The sequence below is a fragment of the Copidosoma floridanum genome, unplaced genomic scaffold (genome assembly GCF_036245765.1).
Source record: "Copidosoma floridanum isolate Cflo_tuat_1 unplaced genomic scaffold, Cflo_Japanese_pri ptg000020l, whole genome shotgun sequence".
Taxonomy (NCBI): domain Eukaryota; kingdom Metazoa; phylum Arthropoda; class Insecta; order Hymenoptera; family Encyrtidae; genus Copidosoma; species Copidosoma floridanum.
In genome coordinates, this window is record NW_028321897.1 from 27,988,559 (window position 1) to 28,003,616 (window position 15,058).

Genomic DNA, 15,058 nt, shown 5'->3' on the forward strand with positions numbered 1-15,058 from the left:
AGCGTTTTTAGAAGACAGCGTTATACCACCGCCACCACCTACCCCGCCACCCCAACGCTTTTCTTGTGCAACGATAGCAGCAGAAAACGCGCCATCATCTCAACCGTCTTCTTCGATAGCACCAACATTGTCAGATAATGTAAATGAATGGACTGAAGGTGATCAAAATTTGTTAGAATAAGGAGTTTTGACAGCTCTTAAAAACGAAATGTCAAAAATTGTAATGCGAGAAAAAAAAAATTAATCAATGAGCGACTAAAATTAAGAGAAAGAATTTTGAAAAAAGAAGCTGCACAAAAAAATAAACAAGTAAAAGCAAAGGAAAAAAAAAGGAAGGTTCAAGAAGAAAACAATGAAAAAAAGCACCCTCGAAAGCGTCAGAGGAACGAAGAGCTACCTATTAATGTAAAGTTACGCCGAGTAGGCGATAACCTTGCGAGTAAAAACTGGGAAATTTCTCAGATTTTTAATAATAAATTACTGTAATTTATGTATGTATAATGTAAATAAAATAAAAATTTATATTGAAAAATACTTTATTGAAAGTTTATTATTCATTATCAACATAATAAAATACACGCACGCATTCATATTATATTGTTCAAAAACGTTAATCCAAAGATTTTTCTAAGAGACAACGACTTTATATCCCAGATTGACAACTTTCTCGTGATACATCCAGTCTCTAATTGCCAATGCATTTTTCATAGCACATGATGAGTCAATACTAAATCTGTGATATTTGCACGGCAAATAGTCTTTGGTGAGAATCGCAAGGGCAGGACATCCATACTCTGCTATATCAACAACTCTGAAAGTAAAGATAATATAGATAACTTACCCATTTAATAAAATGTTATGATTCAGAACGAACATACATACTTGCATGGTAATATCTCTTGAAGATATTTTTTCTTTTCAAGACCCTTCACATAAATCTTTTTAGCGTCAATCAATTCATTTTTTAAAACATTAAGTCCTTCTTTATAAAAAGTGTTGCCAAAATTCCAATTAATACCATGAAAATGAGTTGTCAACCATCGATTTTGCCTTTTATCTTTATTTGATAAATTTTCCCACGCAAAAGGTGGCTTGAGCATAATAATAACTGGCATAACATCTATTTTTCCAAGTTCAATGTAACAAATTTCCTTAATAATAAAATTATTGCTGGCAGTCTTAAACCCCTGAACCTCTACAATGTATTCCATGTTTATATTTCAGCAGATTAAACAAAACAAATGCTGCAGCAAAAGTCATCTGCATTATATACTCTTTAAGTACCCCCCCCCCACTATGTCGACTCATTCTCCTCTTCATGTAAACTTCTGCCCCCTGGTGCATTTTCTTAATTTTATATTTTGCTATTCTATATAGTCAGCGTGCTTCGCTCAAGCAATTCACTGCTATACTGTCCAGTGGCTAATACACATCCTTTTACGATTGAACTATGGCTACTGCACAGTATTTCAAAGATGTAGCTCATTGTCTATGGCAATCATATCGACAAGTAATTAATAGTAATGTTGATGCTGTTCATATTCAAAGATTATTAGACAATAGTCTTACAGTGATCGGGGAAGCTAATATTTTTAGTCAAAGATGTGGTTTAATGACGTCGGAAAAACAAAAGTTTGAATGTGCCGTAGCCTTACTAAATTCTGTTAGACAGCTACTTTACGATCACTTAAATGGGATAGAGGCAACAAACATATTTACAAATGAATCCGAAGTTTTCGTATCTGACAGAGATCAAGAAATAGCAGCAGCAGCTGCAACATTTGAAAATGAGCCAGAAATTTTCATACGAGAAATGACAGCTGCAAATACACTTGAAAAAAATCTTGCAGATTGCGTTCAAGGTCAAGGTATAGCAACAGACCCCGCGGTTGAGAATGTTGCACATGTAAGTCTACATGATGTCAATAGTGCATTCGAAAATCGAATCACCACAGCTTTGATAGTTAATTTAAAACATTTGGATTTGCAAAAGTTTCTCAAAGACGCTAAAAAACAGTTTGCTAAACGAGTACAGAGTGCTCTTAGTAAATATCAAGCATTAAAAGTAAACACAGTATTGTCGGCTGAGTATGTAATAGTTACAGATAGTGTCCAAAACGAAGGTATAAAATATTTTAATACAAAATCGGAAGCAGTATATCACACAACAGACTTAAGCAATTGGTTTGATGTAAATGTGCAACTTCCGCTTGAGAGAAGTATGGATGATTTTCAAGATAAAGGGTCTGGCTGGGCATTGCGTTCAATTTTAAATTTAGTTATAAATATTAATAAACTTAACCCTATGCGAGGCAGTTCTTTTATAGACTTACCAGATTATATTAAGAAAAAGCAAGGTTGTGTAAATATAATGAACGTAGATAATCAATGCTTCAAATGGGCTATTCTGTCAGCAATACATCCCGCAAAAAGAAATCCGAATCGTGTCTCTAACTATGTTAAATATGAAAAAGAGTTAAATTTTGATGGTATTGAGTTTCCTGTTAATCCTAAAAAAATTTTTAAATTTGAAAAGCAAAATAATATTTCAGTTAATTTATATTTTTTTAAAAAAAAAGGTGACGCATACGATGTTTTTCCAAGTCACTTAACGACTAACAAACAAAAAAATCACGTCAATCTTTTACTTGTTGAAAATTTTTATCTGGATAGTGAAGAACAAGATAACCCAAATAGACTAATCGACAATGATGATATTGAGTACAAATATCATTACGTATGGATAAAAAATTTATCTCGTCTAGTACGTAAGCAGTTATCTAAACATGAACATGCAGCAAATATATGTGATCGCTGCCTTCACTATTTCTGGTCCAAGCAAAAGTTGGAAGCGCATGAAATTGATTGTAAAAATTTAAACAAGAGTAAAATTACATTACCTAACAGAAATAATAATGAGCACATACTTGAGTTTAAAAATTTTACATACAAGAACCGTGTACCTTTTGTTATATATGCAGACTTTGAATGCTTATTGGAACCTGTTGAAAGTATTCGAGCCTATCAATGTCACAAAGCATTTAGCATTGGTTATTTTATCAAGTGCTCGTATGACGATAGTAAATCAGAATATAAAAGCTATAGACAAAGTAAAGAAGACGAAGAGACACCTGCTCAGTGGTTTGTTCGAGCTCTTTATTTTCTTGCTCTGCAACTAGAAGAATCATATAAAAATCCCCTGAAAATGATTGATTTGACTCTTGAAGAAAAAACTAAGTATGACAAAGCATCTTTGTGTCATATATGCGACCAACCCTTTAACTTGGATGATATAAAAGTTAGAGATCATTGTCATTTTACTGGAAAGTAAGTGTAATTTGTTATTATAATAATAATTTTTAGTTGGTCATGTATAATTTTCTTTATTTTCAGATATCGCGGTCCTGCCCACAACAAGTGCAATATTAGCTATCAAGACTCAAGAATGATACCAGTAATTTTTCATAACTTGAGTGGTTACGATTCACATTTATTTATAAAAGAACTAGCCAAGTGTTTCCCTGGAAGAGTTCAGCTTTTACCGCAGACAAAAGAAAAATATATTTCGTTCACAAAATACGTAGAGGGTACTGATATTAATCTTCGATTTATTGATTCCTTTAAATTTATGGCCTCGTCTCTTGACAAATTGTCATCATATTTAGACGAACTAAAAATACTAGAAAAAGTATTTTCTAGAGATGATCAGTATACAGTAGCGCAGATAAACTTGTTGAAAAGAAAAGGGGTATACCCGTATGATTATACTTCTTCTCTTGAAAAGCTAAAAGAAAATGAACTTCCATCAAAACAAGATTTTTACAGCAGCTTATACGAAACACATATATCTGACGAAGAGTATGAACATGCTAAAAATATCTGGGATACTTTTAACATTCATACTCTTGGGCAGTACTCTGATTTATATTTAAAGACTGACGTACTGCTTCTTACTGAAATATTCGAAAATTTCCGTTGTAATTGTATTGAGACGTATCAATTAGACCCAGCGCATTACTACACAACACCCGGCTTAACTTGGGACGCTATGCTAAAATATACAAAGGTGAGTAATTGATACTTTTTGTTAGTCATGATGTATTTCATCATCATTGTATGTTTATTTTTAATACTATTTTAATTATCTGTTAAAAAATTTTATTATTTTTAATTATAGGTTAAACTAGAATTGTTGACTGACATAGACAAAGTTTTATTTATAGAGCGAGGTATACGAGGTGGAATAAGCCAATGCTGTAATCGATACGCCAAAGCTAATAATCCCTACATGAAGGAAGGCTATCAAGCAAATAGGGATGAAAAATATTTAATGTATTATGATGTAAACAATTTGTATGGATGGGCCATGACTCAACCATTACCGTTCGCAGGTTTTAAATGGGTCGAAAATGTTAACCCATTAGGTATTTTAAACGTGGCAGATGATGCTGACATCGGCTATATACTCGAAGTTGATCTTGAATATCCAAAAACTCTTCATAATGCTCATAAGGACTTACCATTCTGTGCTGAGCATATGTCACCTCCAGGTTCCAAACAAAAAAAATTAATGACTACGCTGTATGATAAAAAACGTTATGTGATCCATTATCGTGCACTTAAGCAAGCTGTAAGTCATGGCCTCCGTATAACAAGAATCCATAGAGCAATACAGTTTAATCAAAGCTTATGGTTGAAAAAATACATAGATTTAAATAGTGAAAAGCGTCAGAATGCTAAAAATGAGTTTGAGAAGATGCTATATAAGTTATTCAACAATGCTGTGTATGGAAAAACAATGGAAAATGAACGCAAACGCATTGATGTTAAGCTTGTCAATAAATGGAATGGTAGATATGGTGCTGAGGCTTACATTGCACGACCGAATTTTCATAGTTGTGACATATTCGACGAAGAGCTTGTAGCTATACAATTGTTGCGCACTGATATATGTATTAAAAAACCGATATATGTGGGATTAAGTGTGTTGGATCTGTCAAAGACACTTGTATACAAATTTCATTATGATTTTATGAGAAGTAAAATGAATGATGATTGTAAACTCTTGTACACAGACACTGATAGTCTTGTGTATGAAATAAATAACCAAAATATTTATAATATTATGCGTGAAAATATTGGGGAATTCGATACTTCAGACTATCATTCAGACAATAAATTTAATATACCACTCGTTAATAAAAAAATTGTTGGTTTAATGAAGGATGAATGTAAGGGAAAAATCATGTTGGAATTTGTAGGATTAAGGAGCAAAATGTATAGTATAAAGATACAAGATCAAAATCCAGTGAAAAAAGCCAAAGGCGTTAAAAATTCCGTTGTGAAAGCTACGATAACTTTTGATGACTATATTACATGCTTGTGTGAAAACACTAGTATGACACGTCAGCAAAAAAATATTAGATCGCGTCATCATCAACTTTTAACGGAGAGAGAAACAAAAATCGCGTTAAGTGCGCATGATGACAAACGATATTTACAGCCCGGTGTTACAGATACCCTACCGTGGGGTCATTTTAGCATATTGGAGGTGGAAGTAACCAATGAGAGGAAAGGACTGATAGAGGAGGGATCCAATCAGATAGAAGAAGTCATAGTTCAACCAACAATTGTAGAGGGGATAGCCCATTATAAGGAGCTGTCCAAACCAGACGAGCTCATTCTACCCGCAAGCAGAGGTTCAATAGGATTGAACTTAGTAAACGGAAGCTGACATCATCATCATCTTCAAGCGAATCCTTGTGTAAAAAACCACGATATATCGAAGGTTAGTAAACAGACGCACTCATGAAAAAAATACTTGCATAATTGTCTAAGCTAATCATTTTTCTTTTTCATAAATATGTTACAGATGGATCTCGCAGCATTGAATAAGGTTGCCAGCAATAATTTCCGCCCAACGACGAAAGTTATTGATATGGTTCCAGATAAAAATTACATGGTGACTAAGCTTAAAAAAGTGAAAACCAAATATGGATTGAAGATAGTCGCTGAGCTGGCAGATGAATTTCAAATTTTCCTACCCAACAAAATATGTACTGCTTTGTTGGAAAATGAAGAGTTTTTTAATGAGTTATTAAAAGCAGTGAATAAGTTTAAACTGTTCGTAATGTATAATGGTGATCATATTATATTTTCATATGCATAAATTTGTAAATATTATGAAAAATAAATAACTATATATTTTTAAAATTAAAAGTGTTTATTCATTCAAAGTACATATCTTCTTACATAATGTTAAGCAAAAAATTTTTCTTTACTTGGATATTTTCATAATTTATTTTTATCAATCCAACTGTTATGACTGGAGTCAAACCCCAACCATTTTACAAAAACTTGATTCCCACGTCTTCGAAGAACCTTTTCTACGAGATAAACATCGGGATGATTTGTTTTCTGCAGCTCCTGCTCGTAGAAACCTCCAGAAATAGGTTGATCTTGGTAATCTTTGAGATGATACGTTGTTGGATTTGTTGCTGCTACTCGTGTGATTGTAAATATTTCCGTCGACCAATTTGGCGTATACCCTTTTTCAAATGCTTGCTTGGTTTTGCTTACTCGTACTTTATCACCAATTTTGAATTTAGGCTTAGACTTACTGCTATTTTCACTTTTTCTTTTCATTTTCTCCAAAATTTGAGCTTCATTTTCAGCTACAACATCTTTTGGTTTCGAACCAATCGTTCGATGTTTCCTATTGTTATAAAATTTAATTAACGTTTGTAACAAACTCAGCCATTGATAATTGCCTTGCAAACTAAATTTTTTCCACATCAAATCTTTTAAAGTACGATTGAATCGCTCGCATATAGACGCTTTGAGATTGCTGTGCGTCGAGTATAAATTTATTTTATATTTCTGCATGAGATTTTTGAAGTTGACATTGTAGAACTCTTTACCACGATCAGTTTGCATGTTTACGGGCACCCGTCCTTTTTTCAATATGGAATGCATTGCTGCAGTTACTTCTTCACCAGTTTTTTTCTTAATAGGTATAGCCCATGCGTACTTAGAGAAAACATCTATTACAGTAAGCATATACCGATAACCTTTGTTTTCACGAGCGTAAGGCTGCATCTCTACAAGGTCTGCTTGCCAAGTCTCGTCTAAGCCACGTATGTTGAATTTTCGGCGAGGATAGTTACGCCTGGCTGCCTTATGGAGTTCCTCAACAATTTTCTCCATGTATTATTTGTCTAGGTTTAAGTTTTTTGAATCAGCTTGAATAAATGGGAATTTTTTTTGCAAATTGTACATAAAAATTCGAAAGCTATCTATTTCCTTTTCAAGTCTTTTAACTACTTCAATCAAGTAAGCATAATTTACTGCATCTTGAGGATGTTTTGGTGTTCCAACATTGCATAGTCTTTTATTATCTAAGTCATACTGCCCATCTATGGTAAGTTTGTATCCAATACCAGGAGGACCTCGGCTACCACCTCCGGTCCTACCTAATTTTCGACCGAATACATCGACACTCATTTTGATACTGAAGCAATAATTACATACATCAATATATATATCCTCCCTCACGAAGCTCTTCGATAAGTGATATAATTTCATTGTCATGACTTGTATTTCCTGCCGACTTTTCAGCTATTAATAAGCGTAAACGGTCTACTAATTCATTAGGATCATCCCAGTGTATATAATCTACTTGTTGCATTATTTGAGCAGTTTTATAATGAGGTAGCAACGAGCCACCTTTTTTATGAACCACAAGATCAAACATTGGAGCAATAATTTTATTAAACTTATTGCTATTATGGGTTCGTATAGATCCGTTTTTTTTAAACCCTTTTCTGTGAACATTTGAAATTTTTAATAATACGTAGTATTTTTCAAAATCCTCCTGTGTCAACAGAGATTCATTAGGATGCTTTTTAATGAGTAACTCCATTAATCCAGCACTCATTGGGTAATTTATATCGTTTATTTTGATTTGATTGTTTTCAAAGTCTATTCGCGAATCACCAAGCTTGTATACCTCATTTTCTTTTCGCACACCATACTTCAAATCTAATAAATCTTTTTGATTTTTATCAAGTATTTGTAAATAAAAATTATTTAATGAATTCTTACTGACTTGAACAGAATCAATAGATTGGTTTAGAATAGTATTATTTAAATCATCATCACTTTCACTCATGGCAGACTCAAATGTTGTATCACCTTCTCTGATTCTTTCTCTATGTTTTTGTTGACTCACTTTATCAACTTTATTATTTTCTTCAGCGTTTTTACTATAAAAATAATTGTAAGTAGCAGGATTATTACTATTATTTTTGTTTTGTTTTTTTGTTTCGGCAACGATTTCCATTAGAGGGTCTGTAATTGGTTTGAAAGTTTCAGTAAGCACTTTTTCAGCCTCATTTTTCCCAAACTTCAACAGTCTGTATTTTTCTTTAACTGCCTCTCGCGCCTTCACTAACTGACGTAGAACGTCTTTCTCTTGTTGATACATGATGATGATGCTCCAATGTCTTGTAACAGACTGTAATGATTGTGCTAGGTATGCCCTAAATGTACAGCAAAATTATCAAAGCCTTTTCTATAGCGACCATTATTTATTTGCCTATCCTTATTTATAACAACGAATCCATGTTTATCGTCATTCCAGCAAGTATAGCATAAATTTTTAAATTGAATGTATGACATGTCTGAGTTTACATGATCATCATACACATGCCTCAAGTTAACTTCATCTTGACGAAATAAAACTAAAAAGTTAACATTATCCCTTACAAGATGCTTTGGTACTTGAGCATATGACTGGCAAAGATAGAAGCAGTCCACATTTTTGTGTCTACCCATGCAGAAAAAAGCCTTTACATTATCTTGTTTTTCACAAGCTATATCATCAAAAATCATTATAGAATTTGGTAAAGCATCATCTGGGGAGACTACAGTTTCGTGTTCGCTGAAAGGTAAGTATTTCACACCCTCTATAGGCTCCAATAATTCTTTTAAAAACTTGTACTTAGGCTGTTGTAGTGACTTTGAATACACGTATACATTTTCAAACTTAACTCCGTTGGGATGCACGATTAAAGCTAATAAGCTATTAGTTTTACCACAATTAGATGGGCCGCAAAATACCGCGCGTATACTGTCAGGGAGTAGTTCACCATGTCGGTTTGAACGTTTTTCTTGTTTTGCAATAGCGTCAAAATTAGGAACTTGTAATTTTATGGATTGCTCTTTGAACTCCATGTCTATACTGTATGAATAATCAGTTACAACTAATCTTTTAATGAAAAAGTACAACGCTTATATAGTTTGAGTTCTTTATTTTTCAACAAATTTGTCTACTATAAATGTATTATCTATTTTCTCGAACGCTTAGTCATGATCTAACCTCTGAAGACTAATCATCGTCATGCAGCGTAAGAGAGGGCATGGTCTTGTAAATAAAATCATAAATTCTTTACCAGTAGAACTTCATTTGCCAGGCTATCAGTACTGCGGTCCAGGTACTAAGCTTGCTAAGCGTCTTGCTAGAGGGGATCCTGGAGTAAATCCGCTAGACGCGGCGTGCAAAGAGCATGATATAGCATACTCAAAAAATCGACAAGATTTAAAAGCTAGACACGAAGCAGATAAAATTTTAGCTGAGAAGGCTTGGCTAAGAGTAAAGGCTTTAGATTCAAGTATCGGTGAAAGAGCAGCAGCGGCCCTCGTGACCGGTGCTATGAAGGTTAAAAGTAAATTTGGTATGGGGTTGAAGCAGGAGAAAAAACAGAGTATTAACAAAAGGAAAAAAAGGATGGGTAGGTCAAAGAAAAAACAATGTAGTGCTTTAAGTGCAGTTATTAAAGCGGCCTCCCAAGACATGAACGCTAAAAGCAAAAGTGCTCGAGATGTCATTAGTAGCGCTTTGAAAGGTGCTCGTAGTGCAGTTAAAAAATCGGGAGGTAAAAAGTATGTTACGATTCCACGCATCTTACGTCTTCCTACTCAAATTGGTGGAGCTTTACCTTTGATTCCATTGTTTGCTGGTTTGAGTGCAACTGGTGCTATAGCCAATGGAATAGCTGGAATTATGAAGAGCATTAATGCTGCTAAATCAGCCAAAAAGCAGCTAGCAGAAAGTCAGAGACATAATCAAACCATGGAAGCTATCGCCATTGGAAAAGGTCTTTATCTCAAACCGCATAAAACTGGATTAGGAGTCTATTTAAAGTCATACGCTGGAAAAGGTTTAAGGAAAAAAAAAAAAAACCTCAAAAAAAAAAAAGTTCAAAAAAATAAAATTACCAGATCGAGCTTTGACAAACATAGATTTGATGAAATTTTCTAAAATTTTAAAAATTCCCCATTTTCGCGGAGTATTCATGAGAAACAATTTACCTGCTGATGGTCCATGGTTTTGTGAAACAGCTATAATAAATCTTGATGATAAAAATGGACCTGGCACTCACTGGGTGGCTTATCAAAAACGTGGTAATAATGTTGTGTACTTTGACAGTTTTGGAGATCTGCAGCCACCGACTGACTTAATGTTGTATCTAAAAGTTAGTAAGGTGAAATATAATCATAAGCGATATCAAAAATTAAACTCCTACAACTGCGGTCATTTGTGCTTAAAGTTTCTGTTAAAACAAATATAACTTTCTTACATCGAGAGAAACCTCTTAGTTATGCTTTGACAACCATGGAAGAAACATTAACACTTAGCCTTTCTGGTACTTCTTCTATTTTAGAAGCACAGTATTTTCCACCGATTGAGTTGTCGCCAAAACACAGCTACGTTCTTGGCTTAGTAGAACTTTTGTCATTCAACTCGATCCCAAATATTGATGAAAATTGTAATAAATTTTATGTTGGCAATGAAGTTATTGTATTACCAACAGGCAGTTATGAGATCGAAGATATAAGGTCATTTTTGATTGAGGTATTACAACCTCGCAACATAACTCTCGATATTAAGCCAAACAATAATACGCTTCGAAGTATCATCAAGTGCAGTCATACTATTGATTTTAGACCTAAAGATTCTATAGGCAGCCTATTAGGTTTCACTCAGAGAGTTCTAAAAAATAATACCACTCATATTTCAGACTTACCTGTAGCTATTCTGAAGATAAACGCATTAAGAGTTGAATGCAACATCACGAGTGGAGCTTACATAAACAGCCACAAAGTACACACGATTCATGAATTTTTTCCTGCTGTACCACCTGGATATAAAATTATTGAAGTTCCTTCACAAATAATTTATTTACCGATTATTGGACGCATCATTGATCATATACAACTACGCATTGTAGATCAGGATGGTGATTTAGTCAATTTTCGTGGAGAAATCATAACTATAAGATTGCACATAAAACCTTCTCCATAATGGGTATCGTTTATAATAATCAAACAAATCATATAGACAGCTCAATATGCACTCCAGCACTCAGTCAACAACGAGCTGTCAAAGCGTTGAGACGTCAGAGAAAAAAGTCCATCAAAGCATCGAGACATTCAAGAAAACGATTGACACGACAAAAACTAACTCATCAAAACATTCAGTTTATAAAAAGTCTCGGTCTAAAAATAAAAAGCCCTGGTGGAAATTAAATTGGATATTTTTTTGTTGTATACAACATGGACGAGATTCTAAGTATTCAGTCTCCAGTCGCATTTGACGAATCTATTGCGCACTATGAGATTCATGCTCATCAGCCGTATGCATCATCAACATATGGCAACAGCGATGAAATTCGCATTTCAATTCAACATCAAGACTTGTGTCTTTTACCATCCAGAAGTTCTCTACATGTTTACGGAAGATTGGTCAAAGTAGATGAAAATACGGCAGTAACAAACACCACATTGATAAACAACGCCATCTGTCACTTATTTGAAGAAATAAGATATGAGATAAATGCTATAGAGGTAGATAAGTGCAAAAATGTTGGACTAACAACCCTGATGAAAAATTGGTTATCACTTTGTCCAGATCAAAATAAATCTGTGATAAATGCTGGTTGGCTTGGCGTTGGAGAAGAAGATGATAGTCTTACTAATAACAACGGCTACTTTGATATAATTCTTCCACTGAATATGATTTTAGGTTTTGCTGAAGACTATCGTAAGATAGTTGTTAATGTAAAACATGAGCTTATACTTACAAGATCAAGAAACGATTTGAATGCTGTGTTGCAAACTCCGCTTAATGCCAATGCTGCTGATCTTGCGGCCGCAGCAACTTGGGAAGACTTTAAAATAGTAATATTGAAGCTTGAGTGGCTTATGCCCTATGTGGTGATGTCAGATTCTCATAAAATCCGTTTATTAAATTATCTGCAAAAAGATAAGTTTATATCTATGAGTTTTCGAACTTGGGAATTATATGAGTATCCCCTGTTACCTAGCACATCAAAGCATATCTGGACGGTTAAGACATCCAATCAGTTGGAAAAGCCACGTTATGTTATTTTAGCCTTTCAAACTAACCGAAAAAATCAGAAAGATGTAAACGTTAGTATGTTTGACCACTGCAATATAAGAAATGTGAAACTCTATTTAAATTCACAATATTATCCATATGGTGATCTTAATCTCGATATTACGCGTAACCAGTATGCATTGCTATATAATATGTATGCTAATTTTCAAAATTCATATTATGGCAAAAATTGTACGCCTTCATTAGGCAAACATCACTTTCTCAATCGAATACCTTTAATCGTTCTCGATTGTTCCAAACAAAACGAGTCTTTAAAAAATGCTCCAGTAGATGTGAGGCTAGAATTTGAGTCGCATAACAATTTCCCTGCCAATACATCAGCTTATTGCTTAATTTTACACGATCGTATCGTTCAGTATAGTCCAATGAGTGGGGATGTCAAGAAACTCATATAAAAGCTATATAAAGTCGATTCATGGGCTCTGCGAGCATTAGTTTATTCTCAGCCATCATGGATAAAGGCCGGAGCAACAGTTGGAGTAAAGAAGAAGCTGAAAATAAACGACGACAAGAAGAGTGGGAAAAATTTATCAAGAGAAACGAGAAGAAATGTGTGAAAATTGAAAAAACAAAATCTGTGGAAAAATCAAAAGATAAAGACTGTAGAATTGTTTGAAAAATTAATTTATTTAATCAATATGTCGCATAAACCGAGTACAAGCAATTTTACAACTAATGTTAAGTATCAAAAACTTTCAACTAAGGACGATAATAATGCTGATGCAAAAAAAAATTCTTGGTTAAAAAACTTTGTTGATAAGTATTCATCCAACAAAGGGTCTTGTCCTAAAAGTGAAGGTTATGAAAAGATGAAAAAAAATTAAATTAAATATCATAATAGTGGAAAATGGAGTATTTTGTGGACGTGCAAGGTTTCAAGAAACCAGGTAATGATTATGTGCTCAAAGAATTGGCTATCCTTCCACTCAGTGCTACCGATGCAGAAGCACAAGTATTTCTTTTTAAAGCACCCTTTACTTGGCGAAAATTACCACAAAAGTATAAACATAAAAATTTATACCTTGAACTTTACTATCATGGACTAACCTGGGACTCGGGAAAAATTGAGTACACGGAAATAGGAAATATTTTTAGGAAGAATCTTGAAAATGCTACGAAGATATTTGTTATTGGAGATCTGAAAAAAAAGTGGCTTGAAAGATTTGCTTTTAAAGTCACCGATATGACAGACTATCCACCGTTTGAACTCCCAAGATTAGTTACTACTTGTGCTCATCACAACGGAGCCTACAGATCCATGTGTGCTCTTCATAACGTTAGGCGAATGAAAAAGTTTTACTTTAATATGGATTGGGTTGATGTTAATGACGACGACGACGATGATTATAATAAAGAGCTGTAAAAATGTATTGTATTTTTTAAGAATAACATGTTTCAAAAAATCATTTTGTAAATTTACATTTTTTAATTTAAAATAAACTAATAAGCAAAATAAAAATGTATAACAATTATTTTCCTACCACTCCACGTCCCCTATTATCATGTTATGCAAATAAAAATTTTAGAGAAGAAACCAAAAACATTTGTTGGATGCCTGTAAGATTAAAATAATGAAATTAAGAGGTCAAGCATGCGCATATAGAAAAAAAAAATATAACAAATATTTTTATAATTCATTCTCCTCGTTCAAATTACACATCATCTCATGTTCCATTTGGCAGCAGCACGAACTCCTACGCGATAAAGTCGTATGCGGTGGAAAAAGCTATCGCAACTCAAAAGCATGCAGGTACGTATAGTAAAAGAGAAAGCCTATTTTCCGAGCATCGCATAATCTCTCAGCAGCGAAGAACAGGCACGAGAGATATCGTCGGTTCTCCTAGTGTAATCTCTCAGCAGAACAACAGGCAAGTATGGTAAAAGAGCGAGAGAGCACCCGTTCCTCATACTTTTTCTCTCTCGTCAGCAGCTACAGTTCGGGGTACTCGGGAATACTTTCACCATCTAACAGCTAACACAGTCATATACGCTAAGAGCGAGATTTATGGCTCTCCATATTTTCATCTCGCAGCAGCTACACTTCGGAAGCAAATCATCGGGGAACAGTTCGGGAGTACTCGGGAACAGAGAGAGAAAAAGCGAATGTGCCCAAACCGCCGTGGCGGTTCGAGCACAGCTGTGCTCGAACCGCCATAGTTTATCTACTGTTCAGTATTGGTGTACAGTTATTTCCTAATACATGAAATAATAACATGCATGAAAGCCTACGGTTTTTCTGTCAACGCAGTATGCAAGAATATCGTGCATTGGTTTACTTAATTTAACCAAAGGCCTCTTTCACTTGCTCTGACGCTATAAAAACGCACCATCAAGAGAAAGAGTTGCTCTTTTTGTGTATGTCACTTGTCCTCTAAAGTTTTAGTCAATTTTTGACTTCCACGTCCTGTGAATACATTATACACGTAAGGCATAACGTGTTGACTGAGATAACTTGGGTGTATTTCAAGGACATCAATAGTCTCAGACTACCCTAAGAAGCCAGGTACAGCAGTGGAGGCACGCTGGAAGTAGTTCCTGTGATAATAGAGAAAGCAGAAACAGCAAGATCTTCTTTTC

The 15,058-nt window shown here is 34.3% G+C and overlaps 2 protein-coding genes across 4 annotated transcripts in view; one reads left to right on the plus strand and one right to left on the minus strand.

Annotated features, from left to right (window-relative positions):
- GlyS (glycogen [starch] synthase) overlaps positions 1–15,058 on the minus strand; it is a 1,005,553-nt gene that overhangs the window by 783,549 nt on the left and 206,946 nt on the right. The window lies entirely within an intron of this gene.
- Positions 5,033–5,734, plus strand: LOC149374425 (uncharacterized). The gene has a single exon (XM_089593987.1). The coding sequence runs from the start codon at positions 5,033–5,035 to the stop codon at positions 5,732–5,734; it is 702 nt and encodes a 233-aa protein (XP_089450113.1).

Bases quoted from the DNA above. Each gene is read 5' to 3' on its own strand.
- LOC149374425 (XM_089593987.1), top strand. From the start codon at position 5,033: ATGAGAAGTAAAATGAATGATGATTGTAAACTCTTGTACACAGACACT.